The sequence below is a fragment of the Salvelinus sp. IW2-2015 genome, linkage group LG18 (genome assembly GCF_002910315.2).
Source record: "Salvelinus sp. IW2-2015 linkage group LG18, ASM291031v2, whole genome shotgun sequence".
Classification (NCBI taxonomy): domain Eukaryota; kingdom Metazoa; phylum Chordata; class Actinopteri; order Salmoniformes; family Salmonidae; genus Salvelinus; species Salvelinus sp. IW2-2015.
Genome location: NC_036858.1, coordinates 38828522 through 38850371, shown reverse-complemented (window position 1 = coordinate 38850371; position 21850 = coordinate 38828522). Strand labels below are relative to the sequence as shown.

Here is a 21850-nt window from a genome sequence, read left to right as displayed (position 1 = left end):
AAGCTCAATTGTAGTCTCATCTAACCAGAGTACCTTCTTCTATATTTTTGGGGAGTCTCCCACATGCCTTTTGGCGAACACCAAATGTGTTTGCTTATTTTTTTCTTTAAGCAATGGCTTTCTTCTGGCCACTCTTCCGTAAAGCCCAGCTCTGTGGAGTGTATGGCTTAAAGTGGTCCTATGGACAGATACTCCAATCTACGCTGTGGAGCTTTGCTTCTGTGGAGCTTTGGTCTCTTCTGAGTAATGCCTTCCTTGCCTGGTCCGTCAGTTTTGGTGGGCGGGTTTGTTGTGGTGCCATATTCTTTCAATTTTTTAAATAATGGATTTAAAATTGTGCTCCATGAGATGTTCAAATGTTCAAATATTTTGTTATAACCCAACCCTGATCTGTACTTCTCCACAACTTTGTCCCTGACCTGTTTGGAGAGCTCATTCGTCTTCATGGTGCCACTTGCTTAGTGGTGCCCCTTGCTTAGTGGTGTTGCAGACTCTGGGGCCTTTCAGAACAGGTGTATATATATACTGAGATCATGTGACACTTAAATAAAATCCACCTGTGTGCAATCGAACTAATTATGTGACTTCTGAATGTAATTGGTTGCACCAGATCTTATTTAGGGGCTTCATAGCAAAGGGGGTGTATACATATGCACGCACCACTAGTCTGTTTTAGATTTTTTTTTAAACAAGTTATTTTTTTACATTTCACGACACCAATTTGGACTATTTTGTGTATGTCCATTACATGAAATCCAAATAAAAATCCATTTAAATTACAGGTTGTAATGCAACAAAATAGGAAAAATGCCAAGGGGGGTGAATACTTTTGCAAGGCACTGTATATAAAATAAAAAGTAACTGCACGTAACCTCCATTCGCTATTCAAGTGCAGGCTATGGATGACTTTTTTGTGGGCCATTTCTAAATCAAAAATAATTCCACACATACAGTATATTAGTAGGTCATATGTGAAGACCAGATTTAATATAGAATACTGCATCATCATGGTCACTCTGGAGGAAACCAGGCACCGCTCATCACCTGGCCAACACCATCCCTACGGTGAAGCATGGTGGTGGCAGCATAATGCTGTGGGGATGTATTTCAGTGGCAGGGACTGAGTGACTAGTCAGGATCAAGGGAAAGATGAACAGAACAAAGTACAGAGAGATCCTTGATGAAGTCCTGAGCGCTCAAGAGCAGGTTCTCAGACTGGTGCAAAGTATCACCTTCCTACAGGACAAAGACCCTAAGTACACTGCCAAGACAATGCAGGAGTGGCTTCGGGACAAGTCTCTGAAAGTCCTTCAGTGGCCCAGACAGAGCCCGGACTTGAACCCGATCGAACATCTCTAGAGAGACCTGAAAATAGCTGTGCAGCGACGCTCCCCATCCAACCTGACAGAGCTTGAGGATCTACAGAGAATGGGAGAAACTCCCCAAATACAGGTGTGCAAAACTTGTAGCGTCAAACCCAAGAACACTCAAGGCTGTAATCGCTGCCAAAGGAGCTTCAACAAAGTCCTGAGTAAAGGGTCTGAATACTTATGCAAATTTGATATTTCGGTTTTACATTTTACATAAAACAAAACCTGTTTTTGCTTTGTCATTTTAGGGTATTGTGTGTAGATTGATGAGGATTTATTTATTTAATATATATATACACACACACATACATTTTAGAAGAAGGCTGTAATGTAACAAAATGTGGAAACAGTCAACGGGTCTGAATACACTGCATTAGAAATGAGCTTTAATTTAGAATGGGCCATTGTCATGCACCTGTCGGAACAGGGGCAGGGTACAAAAAGACATGTCATCTGTATGCACTTGAATAGCGAATGGAGGATGCTTTTCCCATAGTTCATTTTCATGCCAGCCAGGTAGGCTACTCGTGTTGTAAAGCGAAGCAATGTACTTAATATATGGAAAGTTAAAAATAGTGGAAGAAAGCTGATGGGATCCTATTTTTAATAGAGGCCATCAAAACACTGTTTTCTCATGCAATTGCATAGCCTATAGAAATGTTGCGCAACAGGAACACATTTTATTCCATGCAACAATCAGCTACGAGGAGCTGGCTCTTGCTGTGCAACAGCTGATCCTACTCCGCTCAAACTCTGAATGCCAGGGCTCTCACGAAGTGTTTAATTTGCGATTCTATTTGCATTGATGTRAGAGTGAAAGGGACAATAGAGCGCAGAGTACCGGCCATTAGCAAGTTTGGTAGGCTACTACGACCATCAGAGGCATCAGAGCACAGTTTTGGAGAAGCATAGTGACCATAACTCATTCACTTGGAATTTGACTGTGGTCATTACTCCTGACTGCCGGTAATATGGTCACCGTTACCGGCCCTAGTACTGACTGCTACCTTTTCAAAATTAAATTGCATAATTTTTAAGTGTAGGAACAAAAGTGTTGGTCAGTGTTTCCTAGGGGACCCTATAATATTTGGCTACATTACAATGTTCTCTCTTAGCTACTTCATGTTGGTAACATTCATGCTTCACCTAATCCTCTTTGGTTTAGAAGATACTGTTTCACAAAACCTGCTGATTTACGCTTAKACCATCACTGGTATCAGGTTGTATAGCTAGCTTCCGGAAGTCGGAACCCGGTTGGCTCCGGGTTCCGGCTTTGCGTTCCTTGGAAAATATGCAGTATTATGTTTTTTTATGTGTTATTCTTACATTGGTACCCCAGGTAATCTTAGGTTTCATTACATACAGTCGGGAGGAACTACTGAATATAAGAGCAACGTCAACTCACCATCGTTACAACCAGGAATATGACTTTCCCGAAACGGATCCAGTGTTTTGCCTTCCACCCAATACAATGGATCTGATCCCAGCCGGCGACCCTATGCGACGCCGTAAAAGGGGCAAACGTAGCGGTCTCCTGGTCAGGCTTCGGAGACGGGCACATCGCGCTCCACTACCTAGCACACTACTCGCCAATGTCCAGTCTCTTGACAATAAGGTTGATGAAATCCGAGCAAGGGTAATATTCCAGAGAGACATCAGAGATTGTAARGTTCTCTGCTTCACGGAAACATGGCTCACTCAAGAGACGCTAACGGAGTCGGTGCAGCCAGCTGGTTTCTTCACGCATCGCGCCGACAGAAAACATACATCTTTCTGGTAAGAAGAGGGGCGGGGGTGTATGCCTTATGATTAACGAGACGTGGTGTGATCATAACAACATACAGGAACTCAAGTCATTCTGTTCACCTGATCTAGAATTCCTCACAATCAAATGTCGACCGCATTATCTACCAAGGGAATTCTCTTCGATTATAATCACAGCCGTATATATTCCCCCCCAAGCAGACACATCGATGGCCCTGAACGAACTTTATCTGACTCTTTGTAAACTGGAAACCACACACCCTGAGGCTGCATTCATCGTAGCTGGGGATTTTAACAAGGCTATTCTGAAAACAAAACTCCCTAAATTCTATCAGCATATCGATTGTGCTACCAGGGCTGGTAAAACCTTGGATCATTGTTATACTAACTTCCGCGACGCATATAAGGCCCTCCCCCGCCCTCCCGTAAAAGCTGACCACGACTCCATTTTGTTGCTTCCAGCCTACAAACAGAAACTAAAACAACAAGCTCCCTCGCTCAGGTCTGTTCAACGCTGGTCCGACCAATCTGATCCACGCTTCAAGACTGCTTCGATCACGCGGATTGGAATATGTTCCGCATTGCGTCCAACAACAATATTGACGAATACGCTGATTCGGTGAGCGAGTTCATTAGAAAGTGCATTGACGATGTTGTACCCACAGCAACGATTAAAACATTCCCAAACCAGAAACCGTGGATTGACGGCAGCATTCGCTGAAACTGAAAGCGCGAACCACTGCTTTTAACCAGGGCAAGGTGACCGGAAACATGACCGAATACAAACAGTGTAGCTATTCTCTCCGCAAGGCAATCAAACAAGCTAAGTCCCAGTATAGAGACAAAGTAGAGCGCAATTCAACAGCTCAGACACAAGAGGTATGTGGCAGGGTCTACAGTCAATCACGGATTACAAAAGAAAACCAGCCCCGTCGCGGACCAGGATGTCTTGCTCCCAGACAGGCTAAATAACATTTTTGCTCGCTTTGAGGACAATACAGTGCCACTGACACGCCCGCTACCAAAACCTGCTGGCTCTCCTTCACTGCAGCCGAGGTAGTAAAACATTTAAACGTGTAACCCTCGCAAGGCTGCAGGCCCAGACGGCATTCCCAGCCGCGTCCTCAGAGCATCGCAGACCAGCTGGCTGGTGTGTTTACAATATTCAATCAATCCCTATCCCAGTCTGCTTCCCACATGCTTCAAGAGGGCCACCATGTTCCTGTTCCCAAGAAAAGCTAATAACTGAGCTAAAACGACTACCGCCCCGTAGCATCCACTTCCGTCATCATGAAGTGCTTTGAGAGACTAGTCAAGGACCATATCACCTCCACCCTACCTGACACCCTAGACCCACCCAATTTGCTTACCGACCCAATAGGTCCACAGACGACCAATCGCAACCACACTGCACACTGCCCTAAACCCATCTGGACAAGAGGAATACCTATGTGAGAATGCTGTTCATCGACTACAGCTCAGCATTTAACACCATAGTACCTCCAAACTCGTCATCAAGCTCGAGACCCTGGGTCTCGACCCGCCCTGTCAACTGGGTCCTGGACTTCCTGACGGGCCCCCCAGGTGGTGAGGTAGGTAACAACATCCCACCCCGCTGATCCTCACACTGGGCCCCACAAGGGTGCATTCTGAGCCCTCTCCTGTACTCCCTGTTCACCCACGACTGCGTGGCCATGCACGCCTCCAACTCAATCATCAAGTTTGCGGACGACACTACAGTGGTAGGCTTGATTACCAACAACGACGAGACGCCTACAGGGAGGAGTTGAGGGCCCTCGGAGTGTGGTGTCAGGAAAATAACCTCACACTCAACGTTCAACAAAACAAAGGAGATGATTGTGGACTTCAGGAAACAGCAAAGGGAGCACCCCCCTATCCACATCGACGGGACAGTAGTGGAGAAGGTGGAAAGTTTAAGTTCCTCGTGTACACATCACGGACAAACTGAATTTCCACCCACACAGACAGACGTTGTGAAGAAGGCGTGCAGCGCCTCTTCAACCTCAGGACGCTAAAAAATTCGGCTTGCACCAAAAGCACTCACAACTTCTACAGATGCACAATCGAGGCATCCTGTCGGGCTGTATCACCGCCTGGTACGGCAACTGCTCCGCCCACAACCGTAAGGCTCTCCAGAGGGTAGTGAGGTCTGCACAACGCATCACCGGGGGCGAACTACCTGCCCACCAGGACACCTACACCACCCGATGTCACAGGAAAGGCCATAAAGATCATCAAGGACAACAACCACCCAACACTGCCTGTTCACCCGCTATCATCCAGAAGGCGAGGTCAGTACAGGTGCATCAAACAAGGGACCGAGAAGACTGAAAAACAGCTTCTATCTCAACGCCATCAGACAGTTAAACAGCCACCACTAACAGTTAGTGCCGCTGCCAACATACTGACTCAACTCCAGCCACTTTCATAATGGGAATTGATGGAAATTATGTAAAAATGTACCACTAGCCACTTTAAACAATGCCACTTAATATAATGTTTACATACGCTACATTATTCATCTCATATGTATATGTATATACTGTACTCTATATCATCTACTGCATCTTGCCATCTTTATGTAATACATGTATCACTAGCCACTTTAAACTATGCCACTTTATGTTTACATACCCTACACTACTCATCTCATATGTTTATATAGTATATGTATATACTATATAAACTGTCATTTTTCTTTTGTTGATGAAAAGGAGCCAAAGAACGTCAGGCGGTTGCAGTACATATTCTGCTGTTCTGTTGCGCGTTCAATTATGTAATAAAAAAAATGTTTGTTGTTTGCAGTAACCTCTGTTGTAATATCACAAACGGACATGGCAGTTTCACCAAATAAGGATTTTAGCTTTTAAACTACTAAAATATCTGTCTCTGGATTAAAAATGTCATAACCTCATACAGTTGAAGTCGGAAGATTACATACACTTAGGTTGGAGTCATTAAAACTTGTTTTAATTTCACCAATTTCTTGCTAACAAACTATAGTTTTGGCAAGTCGGTTAGGATATCTACTTTGTGCATGACACAAGTAATTTTTCCAACAATTGTTTACAGACAGTTATTCACTGTATCACAATTCCAGTGGGTCAGAAGTTTACATACACTAAGTTGACTGTGCCTTTAAACAGCTTGGAAAATATCAGAAAATTATGTCATGGCTTTAGAAGCTTCTGATAGGCTAATTGACATAATTTGAGTCAATTGGAGGTGTACCTGTGGATGTATTTCAAGGCCTACCTTCAAACTCAGTGCCTCTTTGCTTGACATCATGGGAAAATCAAAAGAAATCAGCCAAGAACTCAGAAAKAAATTGTAGACCTCCACAAGTCTGGTTCATCCTTGGAAGCAATTTCCAAATGCCTGAAGGTACCACGTTCATCTGTACAAACAATAGTACGCAAGTATTAACACCATGCGACCACGCAGCCGTTGTACCGCTCAGGAAGGAGACGCGTTCTGTCTCCTAGAGTTGAACGTACTTTGGTGCGAAGAGCGCAAATCAATCCCAAAACAACAGCAAAGGACCTTGTGAAGATGCTGGAGGAAACAGGTACAAAAGTATCTAGATCCACAGTAAAACAAGTCCTATATCGACATAACCTGAAAGGCCGCTCAGCAAGGAAGAAGCCACTGCTCCAAAACCGCCATGAAAAAAACCCAGACTACGGTTTGCAACTGCACATGGGGACAAAGATTGTACTCTTTGGAAAAATGTCCTCTGGTCTGATGAAACAAAAATAGAACTGTTTGGCCATAATGACCATCGTTAAGATTGGAGGAAAAAGGGGGAGGATTGCAAGCCGAAGAACACCATCCCAACCATGAAGCACGAGGGTGGCAGCATCATGTTGTGGGGGTGCTTTGCTGCAGAAGGGACTGGTGCACTTCACAAAATAGATGGCATTATGAGCAAGGAAAATTATGTGGATATATTGAAGCAACATCTCAAGACATCAGTCAGAAGGTAGAAGCTTGGTCGCAAATGGGTTTTCAAAATGGACAATGACCCCAAGCATACTTCCAAAGTTGTGTCAAAATGGCTTAAGGACAACAAAGTTGAGTGGCCATCACAAAGCCCTGACCTCAATCCTATAGAAAATTTGTGTGCAGAACTGAAACAGCGTGTGAGAGCAAGGAGGCCTACAAACCTGACTCCGTTACACCAGCTCTGTTAGGAGGAATGGGCCACACTTCACCCAATTTATTGTGGGAAGCTTGTGGAAGGCTACCTGAAACGTTTGACCCAAGTTACCAAATACGAATTGAGTGCATGTAAACTTCTGACCCACTGGGAATGTGATGAAAGAAATAAATGCTGAAATAAATCATTCTCTCTACTATTATTCTGACATTTCACATTCTTAAAATAATAGTGGTGATCCTAATCCTAATTTTTACTAGGATTAAATGTCAGGAATTGTGAAAAACTGAGTTTAAATGTATTTGGCTAAGGTGTATGTAAACTTCCGACTTCAACTGTATATGTCTATCAACTTCAATATCATATATCTCACTTTTTATTTTTTGAATTGCACATATTAACTCCTGCCTGTAACTGACATTCTGAAGCCTGCATGCAACATAAGCGGTGGGATTTTCCAATTTAACCACTGACAAAAGGGCACCCTTTTAGTACATTTCCTGTGTTACGGTGTCAGAAATAGAAAGCTGAACAGTTCTAATTGGATACCCTGTCTCCTTCGTTTCTAGCAGAACTTCTTTGAGCGCAAATTATTTAAAAACTGGTCTTAAAGATTTGACGCACACCACTGACAGCTCTGGTGCGAAAGGTGACAATTTCCCTCACTTAAACTGTATCTCATTTCTGCATTGTGCATGCACACAAACAATACTGTGGCAGGATCTGTAAATGCAATTAACACATTTGCCAAGATCAAATTTAACTGGGCCAATTTGGGTTTTTCATGCCTCAAACCCKAAAATGCAGTAATCAATATCAATGTAGCACTAAAATCAACGGAAGGTATAACAAAAAACAAATAAATAAAAATGAGAACATGAGAAAATAAGACGCTATATACAGGGTCTGTTCCAATACCATATTTCCAATGTGCAGTGATACTGGTGTAGTAAAAGGTAGATATGTATAGGGGTAAGGTGACTAGGCATCAGGATATATAATAAAAAGAAAAGCAGCTGCGTAAATGGTGATTGTATGAGTTACTCCAGTATCCCTGCAAGATGGCGGCAGCAGCTTTGTAGTATTTAGTTTTTTTGTGTGTTATTTCTTACATTATTAGTCCAGAATTTTTTMGGTGTTATTGCATACAGCCAGAAATCGCATTTGGATATCATAGCGGCGGTAACTCACCAGCATTGCGACCAGGAATACGACTTCCCTAATTGGATCTTTTGTTCGTACCCCACAGCAAATTTTTACTATTCAAAAGGCTGCTCCAAAACCGCCAGCAGAGAAGATGTATTCGGAGTGGACATCTAGTCCGACTCAGGAGGCGTGCACACCATCCACCACTTCTGAGTATATTACTCGCTAATGTTCAGTCTCTGGATAATAAAGTAGATGAGCTCAAGGCGAGGATCTCCTTCTAGAGACATCAGTGATAGTAACATTCTCTGTTTTAAGGAAGCGTGACTCTCTTGGGATATACTGTCCCCGTCCATATAGCCAGCTGTGTTCTCAGTACATTGCGCTGACAGGAATAAAGAACTCTCAGGGAAGAAGAAAGGCGGAGGTGTATGTTACATGATTAACTACTCATGGTGTGATTGTGATAACATACAGAAACTCAAGTTCTTTAGTTCACCGACCTAGAATACCTCCCAAGAAAATTATCTTCGGTTAGTCACAGCCATGTATATTCCCCCTCAAACCGATTCCACGATGGCCCTCAAAGAACTACACTGGACTTTATGCAAACTGGAAACCACATATCCTGAGGCCGCATTTATTGTATCTGGGGATTTTAACAAAGCAAATTTGAGGAACACGCTACCGAAGCTCTACCAACATATTGACTGTAGTACTCGCGCTGGAAAAACTTTGGACCACTGCTACTCAACTTTTCGAAATGCCTACAAGGCCCTCCCCCGTCCTACCGTCGGCAAATCTGATCACGACTCCATTTTGCTCCTCCCTTCCTATAGCCAGAAACAGGAAGTACCCATGATAAGGTCTATTCAACGCTGGTATGACCAATTGGAATTCATTTTTCAAGATTGTTTTGATCACACGGACTGGGAATATTTTCCGGGTAGCCTCTGAGAATACCAAAGACAAATACATGGATACGGTGACTGAGTTCATCAGAAAGTGTATAGGAGATGTTGTACCCACTGTGAATTTTAAAACCAACCCAAACTAGAAACCGTAGATAGAAGCATTCGCGCAACACTGAGAGCGTGAACTACCGCATTTAACAATGGTAAGATGGCTGGGAATATGGCCGAATACAAACAGTGTAGTTATTCCCTCTGTAAGGCAATCAAACAGGCAAAACATCAGTACAATGACAAAGTAGAGTCGCAATTCAACTGCTCAGACACAAGACATATGTGGTGGGGTCTACAGAAAATCAGACTACAAAGAGAAAACCAGCCACGTCATGGACACCGACGTCTTGCTTCCGGACAAGCTATACCCATTCTTCCCCCGCGTCGAGGATAACACAGTGCCACCGACGCAGCCCGATACCAAGGACAGTGGGCTCTTCTTCTCCGTGGCCAACGCGAGTAAGACATTTAAGTGTGTTCACCCTCGCAAAGCTGCCGGCCTAGACGGCATCCCTGGACGCTTCCTCAGAGCATACGCAGACCAGCTGGCTGGAGTGTTATTGGACATATTCAATCTCTCCCTATCCCAATCTCCTTTCCCCARATGCTTAAAGATGTCCACCAATGTTCCTGTACCCAAGAAAGCAAAGGTAACTGAACAAAATGACTATCGCCCCATAGCACTCACTTCTGTCATCATGAAGCGCTTTGAGAGGCTAGTTAAGGATCATATCACCTCTACCTTATTTGACACCCTAGACTCACTTCAATTTGCTTACCGCCCCAATAGATCCACAGATGATGCAATCGCAATCGCACTGCCCTAACCCATCTGGACTAGAGGAATACCTATGTAAGAAAGCTGTTCATTGACTATTGCTCAGCATTTAACACCATAGTCCTGACGGGCCACCCCCAGGTGTTGAAAGTAGGAAACAACACCTCCACTGATCCTCAACACAGGGGCCCCACAAGGGTGTGTGCTCAGCCCCTTCTTGTACTCCCTGCTCACCCATGACTGCGTGGCCAAGCACGCCTCCAACTCAATCATCAAGTTTGTAGACGACAGCAGTAGTAGGCCTGATTACCAACAATGACGAGACAGCCTACAGGGAGGAGGTGAGGGCCTTGTGAGAGTGGTGCCAGGAAATCAACCTCTCACACAACGCCAACAAAACAAAGGAGATGATCATGGACTTCAGGAAAGAGCATAGGGAGCACGCCCCTATCCACATCGACGGGACCGCAGTACAGAAGGTGGAAAGCTTGAAGTTCCTCAGCGTACACATCGGTGACAAATCTGAAATGGTCCACCCACACACAGTGTGGTGAAGAAGGCGCAACAGTGCCTCTTCAACCTCAGGAGGCTGAAGAAATGTGGCTTGGCCCCTAAGACCCTTTTACAGATGCACAATTGAGAGCATCCTGTCGGGCTGTATCACCGCCTGGTATGGCAACTGCACCGCCCGCATCCGCAGGGCTCTCCAGATGGTGGTGCGGTCTGCCCAACACATCACCAGGGGCAAACTACCTGCCCTCCAGGACACCTACAGCACCCGATGTCACAGGAAGGCCAGAAAGATCAAAGGACATTCATCACCCGAGCCACGTCCTGTTCACCCCGCTATCGTCCAGAAGGCGAGGTCAGTACAGGTGCATCAAAGCTGGGACCGAGAGACTGAAAACAGTTAAGATCTCAAGGCCCTCAGACTGTTAAATAGCCATCACTAGCCGGCTTCCACCCGGTTATGCAACCCTGCACCTTAGAGGCTGCTGCACTATATACATACACTTTAATAATGTTTACATACTGCTTTAGTTCTCATCTCTATACACTGTATTCTATTCTACTGTATTTTAGTCAACACCACTCCAACATTGCTCTATCTAATATTTATATATTTCTTAATTCCATTATTTTACTTTCAGATGTCAAATCAAATCAAATTTTATTGGTCACATACACATGGTTAGCAAATGTTAATGCGAGTGTAGCGAAATGCTTTTGCTTCTAGTTCCGACCGTGCAGTAATATCTAACAAGTAATCTAACAATTTCACAACAACTACCTTATACACGCAAGTGTAAAGGAATGAATATGAATATGTACATATAAATATATGGATGAGCGATGGCCGTGTGGCATAGGCAAGATGCAGTAGATGGTATAGAGTACAGTATATACATATGAGATATACTGTGACTAGTGATATATGTATTACATCCAATCTTTAATTATTAAAGTGGATAGAGATTTGAGTCAGTATGTTGTCAGCAGCCACTCAGCCACTCAGTGATGGCTGTTTAACAGTCCGATGGCCTTGAGATAGAAGCTGTTTTTCAGTCCCTCGGTCCCAGCTTTGATGCACCTGTACTGACCTCGCCTTCTGGATGAGTGTATTGTTGTGAATTGTTAGATACTACTGCACTGTTGGAGCTAGGAACACAAGCATTTCACTACACCCGCAATAACATCTGCTAAATATGTGTATGTGAGAGTCAGTATCAATATGTGTGCATATTGTGTGTGTTGAAGTGTGTAGAGTCCTGTGAGTGAGCCTACAGACAGGCCAAAAATGTAAATAACATACAAGGATTAACTCAGTCTGTGTAGCCATTCTGTTAGACTCCAGCCACCTAAGTCTAACAATTTTTCGGGCCTTCCTTTCACATATAAAGTCCGGGGTTACAACCTACGTCTCGGGTCCTACGGGCAAAATCATTGCACTCTGACTAAGTGTTTAAAAAGTTCTCAGGGTAGTTACATCCTAGGGAGCAGGGGGGCATGGCGTTCTGCAGCTGCGACGAAACGCACATGCGGGACCCCAGACGGAAAGGGCCCTATAAAATCTCTTTTATATTCTGCCGGATTACGTTTTAGTTTTCACCAACCAGCAAGAGACCGTTGTTTGGTTAGCAATGTTTCTGTAGTACTCATGTGACTGCAGAGTTTTCAAAACAAATGGACACTGGATTGATACAAAAAATCATGATATCATTCTGCCAGGTAGGTATAGGCTACATTTAATTGAGAACGTTTTTTGGAAAGCCTTTGCATGTTTACCAGAGGACCGATATCATTAGCATCATCGTTAACGGCTACACAAAGTGTAGACATGCGCACACGTTCTGTGCAGTTTCAAAATACAAATCACTGATGCATTTTGTTAATGTCTTATGATTAAGCAAATTCATTCATTTTCGATTAAGTTCAATGCATGTAGTTAATTACCTACTATACATATGGAATGTTGTTGAATTTTATAGGGCCCTACTCTAGCCAACTCCACAGCTGGGAGCACCAGAAAAAGAGTGAGAGTAGATGGGGAGAACGTGGAAAAAAGATAAACAGAGAGGAGCGGGAAAGAGAGCAAATGATATGGGAAGTGTTAGGGTGGGTAAGAGAAGAGAATGCAGGAAAGAAAGGGTGCTATGGAAAATGGAAAGGTGGTGGGTTAGAGAGGAGCCCTCGCAGGCAGCATTGCTGATACAAGATCACTGGTGCTTTAAGGATTGTTCCCAGAACTCTGCATTACATAACTGCAAAAAGCCTATATTGCTTTAAGACAACATGCCAAAACCGATAAAACATTACAGCAACATGGTCTCTTTACATTTTAATACTATATCGCCTACCACAACACATACTATGGGAACATTTGCTCAGTCACACAAGTAGGTTAACTGATCAGATTCCTCAGTAAACCGTCACATGTATAGCCAGTTCATTAGGCTAAACACCTACCACACAATAGATAAGGTGTGTACAGTCCCTTTATTTATTTTTAATCAACAAAGCCCTGCATATTTATGACGGCTTGGAATTTGAACAATCCCTGCACTATTACCTAGGGATAAACTATATAGTTGGTGAACCATATTGGAATCGGACGATATTAGCTAAAAGTGCCAACATCGGTATCAGCCTGATGTGAAAAACCGACGTCAAAGCTGATGTGCATACCTATATAACTTGACGTAATGACGCCACGTAAAATTTGGCGCTACACATGCAACACAGCATTCCTAACCTAGCCCACAACGCCTGCTGTGTGGGCTAAGTCGAGCAGTTATTTGAAAGATGAAGAAAATTTCAGCAAGACAACTCAAAGGCGAAATCCATTAACGGCAAGATAATGTAATGCATTGCCCTTGACAATCAACCGTTCTCTGTCGTGGGTGATGTTGGCTTTCGTGACTAGTCGAGCACCGGTACACACTACCAAGCGTGCTATTTTTCAGATGTTGCCCTACCGGAGTTACACAGTAATAGTGTCACTGCTGTTAGATTCACGACATACTATGTAACGCCATTTGGGTCTTTGCGTGTCAAAAAAGACACACGTCAAATAACACTTTGTTAATAAATAAGCTTAAAATTTGACACGTCAAATAACGCAGTTCTATTATAGAATGTTGTGTGTTCTGAATTTGCACGTGCAAGCCAAGTGCCACCACTACTATCAGTAGCACTGTCAAAGCTGTACAAAAAAGTCTGCAAACACCAGCCACAAACGATGTGTTTACAATACCGCTTTGGTAATAAAGCATTATTTGTTCGACCGCAACTTCTGGGGTAGCTAGCTAACTTTAGCTTGGTACCAAGCTAGCACCAATACACCAACCTGAAAACAATGACCAGTAGAAACTGCACTCATTTTCACTATTCTTAGCAATGATTTAGGAATCCTTGTGAGTAAGTATTAGCTATGTAGCCACTTGTTGTTRGCCTACTGAAATTGAACTTCAGTTCATGAAAATAAATAGCTAGCCAGCTACTTAACCCTGTTGCCCAAAGCTAACGTTATAAGCATGCCAGCTGGCTTCATCTGGCTAGTGACGCTCGACCTGACTGGGTTATGTGTTGTGAAGCTAGCCACAATAAGGCACAAGTTGAATTTTCCGTTTGCCTTCAAAATAAAAGTACCTCTTTGAAAGTGATGGTGAAGGTTACAAATTGGTGGAACCATGCCATATTTAGARGAGACAATGTTAAACAAGGTTGGAATGTGAAGCAAAGAAATGGGTTATCAGCCTACTCGGTGACACCCACAGAACTGTGAAGAGTTTAGGCAAATATTAGCATTGTAGCTATTATCGCGGGACTGTGACTGTGTGAAATCACCTCCTCAGTCAGCCTATTGTGTGTATTGACATTCATATTGCACTGTACAGCTTTACCTAAGGATTGGGGATCAACAAAATTGGGTAACAGTATACTCAATATTCAATATATTTTTTCCCAACGTCCTCCTCAGTTATCAGACTCCAAAACATCCATGCAGTATTGTTTTTCCTCTGGAATAGGGTTCAATACACATAGGTTGACAACAAACGTGGCTCAATTCACAGTTGTTTCAGAGTCACGCAACAAGAGCTACGACGCTAATGTTCTCTGGGTGTCACTGAGTAGACTGATACCCCACGTCATTGATCCACAATCCGTAGGTAAGGCTGTAGAGTGAAATAAGTATGCCCCCAATGCAATTCTAAAGTATAATACATCCAGTGTGATTAACTGATTTGTCAAATTAACAACTGATCTTTTGTTGATTTTTATATATTTATTAAATTTATTTCACCTTTATTTAACCAGGTAGGCCAGTTGAGAACAAGTTCTCATTTACAACTGCGACCTGGCCAAGATAAAGCAAAGCAGTGTGAGACAAACAACACAGAGTTACACATGGAATAAAAAAAAGGTACAGTCAATAACGCAATAGAAAAGTCTATACACAGTGTGTGCAAGGGAGGTAAGGCAATAAATATGCCATAGTGGCAAAATAATTACAATTTAGCAATTAAACACTGGAGTGATAGATGTGGAGAAGATGGATGTGCAAGTAGAGATAATGGGGTGCAAAGGAGCAGAAAAGATAAATAACAATATGGGGATGAGGTAGTTGGGTGGGCTATTTACAGATGGCTATGTACAGGTGCATATAACATTCCAACCTCGATTAGCATGATCTATTCAAATATGGCATAATTCTACTATTTGTATTCATTTGCACCACTGTCAATGACATACTTTTATTTTGAAGGCTAACCGCAAAGTCCACTATTGTTGTTAATCCTTATTGTGGCTAGCTTTACATAGATGGGTCTGACCACCATTAATCAAATAACAACTGTCTTATAAATTAGGGTTATTTTAGATGACACCTACTTATATAGTTAGCTAGCTAACAATAGCAAAAAGACATCTGTTTCAGTAGCTATGTTTTTGGGGAAGAACATTGCTTGCATCCATGAGCTAGCTAGCTTTTTTTTTATGACCAGCACTGTAGGTGCGCGCGACAACTTTACCAGTATCTTAGCATACCTATCGATGAATCGTTGTGACATATGAAATACGAGTGATAGTGTAATCAATGTGTAATATCTACGTTAAAAAAATATGAACGCGTTCAATTATTATGTGAAGTGCAGTCCTATTCAGGTCCTGATTGGTCAACAAGCTTATTTGACACGTCAAATAGTGTTATTTGACATGCATCTTTATTGACATGCAAAGACCCAAACAGTGTTCCATAGAAATCCTGGTTGAGAATGAAACAACTGAACAAATGAACAACGAAACAGCACAGCAAGTAAATAAAATAAATAGGTTTTGATTGTGTTTTACTGGTAATGGGGACATATGTAAATGCCAACATAATAACTTTTTGGTCAGTGTGGTGTGTGTGTGTGTAACCTTTATTTAACTAGGCAAGTCAGTTCTGAAGAAAGACGGCCTACCCTAGCCAAACCCAGACGACGCTGGGCCAATTGTGCGCTGCCCTATAGGACTCCCAATCACGGCCGAATGTGATACAGCATGGATTCGAACCAGGGACTGTAGTGACGCCTCTTGCACTGTGATGCAGTGTCTTAAACCYATGCGTCCATGTGTGTGTGTTAACTATTTAACTGTACTAGAATGCTTAAAAGGCCGCWAAAWTTTTTTATATTAGTTATCGGTATCAGGTTTTTTGGCAAGGAAAATATCGGATATCGGTATTGGCCAAAAATGTCATATCGGTGCATCATTACTATTACCGTATACAACAGAAATCACTGCAATATTACTGCATAAAACTGTCTGATCGTAGCATTACAAAAAGAGGGCTTTTAACCAATGAACTTTTACTGCATAAAATTAATGGTTCAGTCAAGCCAAACTCCTCCCCCCATCAGCACATGTGACAAAATCGTCCCAAATTGCTATTCAAAATGTCTGAATTGCTGCAGAAATATCAAGCATTTTTGCCCGCAAATATCACAAAGAGACACTGAATTCCTGTAGGGACTGCCATTAGCCTCTGAACTATACTGAACAAAAATATAAAACGCAACATGAAACAATCAAAGATTTTACTGAGTTACAGTTCATAAGGAAATCAGTCAATTTAAATATTTTCATTAGGCCCTAATTCATGGATTTCATGTGACTAGGAATACAGATATGCATCTGTTGGTCACAGATACCTTAAAAAAAAAGTAGGGGATAGATCAGAAAACAAGTCAGTGTCTGGTGTGACAACCATTTGCCTCATGCAGCACAACACATCTCCTTTGCATAGAGTTCATCATGCTGTTGATTGTGGCTGGTGGAATGTTGTCCCACTCCTCTTCGATGACTGTGCGAAGTTGCTGGATATTGGTGGAAACAGGAACACGTTGTTGTACATGTTCATCCAGAGCATCCCAAACTTGCTCAATGGGTGACATGTCTGGTAAATATGCAGGCCATGGAAGAGCTGGGACATTTTCAGCTTCCAGGAATTCTGTACAGATCCTTGTGACAGAGCCATGCATTATAATGCTGAAACATAAGGTGACGGCGGCAGATGAATGGCATGGCAATTGGCCTCAGGATCTCGTCACAGTATCTCTGTGCATTCATTTTGCCATCAATAAAATGCAATTCTGTTCATTGTCTGTAGCTTATGCCTGCCCATACCATAACCACATCCCAGATCACAACGTTGATATCAGCAAATGCACGCCATACACGTGGTCTGTGGTTGTGAGACCGGTTGGACACACCGACAAATTCTCTAAAACGATGTCGGAGATGGCTTACGGTAGAGAAATTAACATTCTCTGGCAACAGCTCTGGTGGACATTCCTGCAGCCGGCATGGCAATTGCACACTCCCTCAAAACTTGAGACATCTGTGGCATGACAAAACTGCACATTTTAGTGGCCTTTTATTGTCCCCAGGACAAGGTGCACCTGTATAATGATCATGCTGTTTAATTAGCTTCTTGATATGCCACACCTGTCAGGTGGGTGGATTATCTTGGCAAAGGAGAATTGCTCGCTAACAGAGATGTAAACAAATTTATGCACAACATTTTAGAGAAATAAGCCTTTTGTGCATATGGAACATTTCTGGGATCTTTTATTTCAGCTCATGAAACATCTAACACTTCACATGTTGCGTTTATACTTTTGTTCAGCGTAAGTTGTTTTGAAAGGCATCACCATTGCATTGCAAATATTAAATTGCACAAAATTCTCCAAATAAACATTGGGCACATTATCCACGTCAACAGAGAAAACTATGAAATGAATGCAATACTTCAGTCGTTTGACCAGGGTTCAATCCGTGTCCACCCTTCCCACCGTCTCGCCCCCATTTGCCTATCTCCCCTTCTGATTTCCAACATGAACTCAAGTGTCAAAACACATTAAAATATACATTTTAAAAAACAGCCAGGTAGAAGATGTCACAACTTGACCTTTGATGTCAGCTTGTAAGACAGTCTTCAGTAGTTGCTCCAGCATTTTCTTCTGCCAAGGTATTTTACCATACCGAGCAGATTCCAAGCACACACCCGTTCAGTGCACTCGCTTGAACTGGTCTTCAATATCAGGGCCAGGTTGGCCAGGTTTGAGATGTGCTGCAAGGGACTACCATCCTATGGGTTAACAAAATGGATATAGGTCTAGATCACAAACGTCACTTGACAGTATATATGCGCATGTTCTGAAGTTAACCTCTAGAAATGATTAGCGTGAATGTGGGGCGGCAGGTAGCTTGGCGGTTAGAGAGATGAGCCAGCAACCGGGATGTTGCCTATTGGATTCCGGGTCCGACTGGAAAAATCTTTTGTGAAGTGAGCTTGCAACCGGAGGTTTACTAGTATCAAATCCTAGATACCATTGCCTACCGTTGTGCCCTTGAGCAAGGCACTTAACGCCCCCACAACTCTCCAAAACCTGTATATTTAGGTGTCTTTTGGAGGGGGTTGGGTTCATTTCCTAAAGATCTTCTCAATTATAACATTTGCATAAAGAACTGCATTGAGGCCCTTTTGGAATTCGCTAGTGTTCTTCAAATATTTTTTAACCAAGGATGCCAGATAAATTACCATTACCCAAATTTAGATCACGTTTGACAGCTAGCAGCACATGGCGCAAGATTGACCAATTCATGACACCATATTTTGTTTCTTTTAATCCGGATAGCAGGACATTTGAAAGGTGCATTGCACGGTCTTAAACATTCAATTGATTGCTTCCCAACATGCCCAATAATTAAATCCATGATAAAATTGGCCTCTGGGCCATAGTGCCAGAACTGTCAGGCTGCATTTACACACTAGCCAAATTCTGACCCATTGCCCATAATTGGGCAACATATCAAAATTGGGCTGCCTGTGTAAATGCAGGCTCTGTGTTATTGATTAGCTGATCAATAGCTAGGTTCGCTAGTTATAGCTAGTCATAGCTAGATAAGAAAACATTAATAACGCAGCCAACCATCTTCCCTGCACTGTCAAATAAGAAGCCACGTTTTACTTTAGCAAGCTACAGTAGCTACCTAATGGCAAAGTAGTCATGTCTAGAGATGGACTATTTGTAACCAATAAAGTTATGTAATATTGACTGGCTGCTAATCGGAACCAAGCTCTTAAACCCTTCTCTGTATGTAGGGTTTTCAGCGGTTGCATTCGCCCACGGTTGGCTCCATGTGAACTACAATTCCGACACTGTTTTAACGTTTAGATGCATCAATAATCATTGCTTTCTAAAAAGCTTTCGAAAGACACTGATATGCCCCTTATCTTTCATGTGTGCGAGAAATAACATTTAAAAAAAACTGCTACAGTAAGTGTTGCACAGATCCATACACTACGTGTGCCTCCAGTTGAGGAAATACACTTCCTTCCCAGTTTATCTTGCACACTAGATATAGTTAACTTAGCCTAGGCGGCCTCCGTTTCTAATTTAGCTAGCTATGTCCGTCTGTCTAGTGTAAACAAGTGCTGTAACATGGAGATATGGATTTGTGGGAACATTAATCCTATAAATATGTGTAGTAACTTAACCTCATGACATTTGACAGCTTCACACCACCTTTCAAACATGCTTTCTATTCTGTCGTATCAATAAATTAGCAAACATTAGCCAGCTAACGTTAGCTACCTTAACGTTAGTTAGCAATCAACGATATTCCATTGACAACAGTAGGTATACTAACGTGGCTAGTTAGCTAGTTTACTGTATGCTAAACTGTATAACYTTAGTTATTTAAGAAAAGGATACACGTTAAGTCCAAGTCGAACCCATCCTCCTGGTATCTCCTTTTGTTCCGGCTGACCATTTCTTTTATTATCGCAGCCATTGTAGCTAACTAGCTTGATGGCTAGTGACAGGAGTCTGTGGGTTTCAAATTATGAAAAGTTAGCTAACTGCCGTTGCTTTTGCTTCGGTTGGCAATGGCTTTGCTTCTCGATCGCCCTTTGCTCTTTTGATTTTGCAGCTCCTTCCTCGCAGAGACAAGCCAGCAGTGGTCGTCGTCGTGAGTAGGATTAACGCGTTAGCTCGCTAGAATGYCCTTTTCTCTGGATCATAGAGACGGGCCTTGCTCTGCTCTTCCGCGCAGGCCAAACTTTCCCAATATTGGAATTTGTCTTGCAACTCCCCCTTGAAAAATACATACAATTATCCTCCCGCCTAACCGTAAGGTATAATACAGTCCGAATCTCTTGATCTACAGAAGCCGCCGTGATTGACCGACCAGCGAGGAGATAACTCTCCGGCGCTCGCTCGAATTTGAAGACTACCGGCCTTTGGAAAGCCCAGCAGTAATTAGTTACCGTATCCACTCAGACTTAGCTAGCCATCTAGCGAGCTGCAATAGCTACCCACTTTTTAAAAAATCCAAAAACCTCCTAGCGAATCAACATCTTCACCAATAGATTGCCAAAATACACGCGAAAAAGTGTCAGGCTCCAACGTGCATGTATAATGGCTATACAAAGACCAAATATTTGCACAGACTCGTTTGACATATGTCCAGGGAAGCATCTTCTTTTTGCGTTTCTCTCAAGCTTCCATCATGGCTTCCAACGGAGGAAAAAAATATGTAGAGGTTTAAAATATATATATCCCACCGCCGCAAATATATAGATCTAGAAATAAAAAAGTTTCTATCAAATAAATACATGTGCATTCTTAGAATAGCTGTTTCATTGCAGAAGATTTACAGTGTACGTTTTTCCGATTGGCGTTTTTTTGTAGTCGGCTAGCTAGTTCTTTTGTTGGCAGCGGAAGGACACATCAGAGCACATGCAAGTCTCTCCTCTGTCAAAGTGATCACGTGTTTTTGTAATTATGAAAGTTTCCAACATGTCATTTTTTCGCTTCTAGTGTACCTTATTGCATTTATCCATGTGGGCCAATTGAGTCCTTGAATTGACAGGGGGATATCTGTTTGTGTGTGTGTGACTAGAGTGGGGTGTGGAAGTAGGGGTGTCTGTCAGTTGTATTTCTAGATACAAAAAACGGCAAACATATTATTTGCTCAATTCAAAGGCTTAGACCAACTCTCCCTGCCTAAAGTTTAGGTTAGGATAAAAGGGCCTGCTTAGAGAAGGCTATTTGGCATTTTCTCTGATTCTGTGCTAGATGCTTTATCCCTGTTGCAACTTGTAAACCATCATTTCCCAAATGTGGATGCATTTTGATGTTACACCCTTAAAACTGAAACTGTGGCTGATCAACCATCCTGATCAACCACCGGTAATCAAAAACCATTGTGGAACATTTGTCACAAACCGCCTCGAATTCCATAACAAAAAGGGAGATAAGGAATAACAAAAATATATTTATTAACTGAAGTAACTTAAATACAATTAACAATGGTGTGTGTGTGTGTAGTCAGTAATCAGTAGTATAAGTGAGTGGTTGCGTGCATACACTAGATGTGATAATGAGGGGTGTTGAAAGGTGCCAACGCAGACAAACAAAACAGACACAAAATTGCCACAACCAAAATCTGACAGTGTGTCTGCATGGAGAGAGTCTCCTCAATGAATGGGGAAAAGGTGTAATTATTCCAGGACACACGAGCCCAGGTGTGTCCCATTTCGCTGACCACCCTCCCAGCTCCGCCCACCGACATCCTATTAAGGAAAACAAGAGCAAAG

General features: G+C 42.6%; 1 protein-coding gene across 2 annotated transcripts in view; it reads right to left on the bottom strand.

The window, feature by feature from the left end:
• LOC111978075 (phosphatidylinositol 3,4,5-trisphosphate 3-phosphatase and dual-specificity protein phosphatase PTEN) overlaps positions 1-21004 on the bottom strand; it is a 39213-nt gene extending 18209 nt beyond the window's left edge. The window contains exon 1 of one of the 2 annotated variants that reach the window (XM_024007871.2): positions 19965-21004. In XM_024007871.2, the coding sequence (XP_023863639.1) occupies positions 19965-20043 (79 nt within the window). In that variant the 5' untranslated portion in view covers positions 20044-21004. The remainder of the gene's footprint in view (positions 1-19964) is intronic. The other variant, XM_024007870.2, reaches the window with a different exon arrangement.
• Positions 21005-21850: the final 846 nt, after the last annotated feature.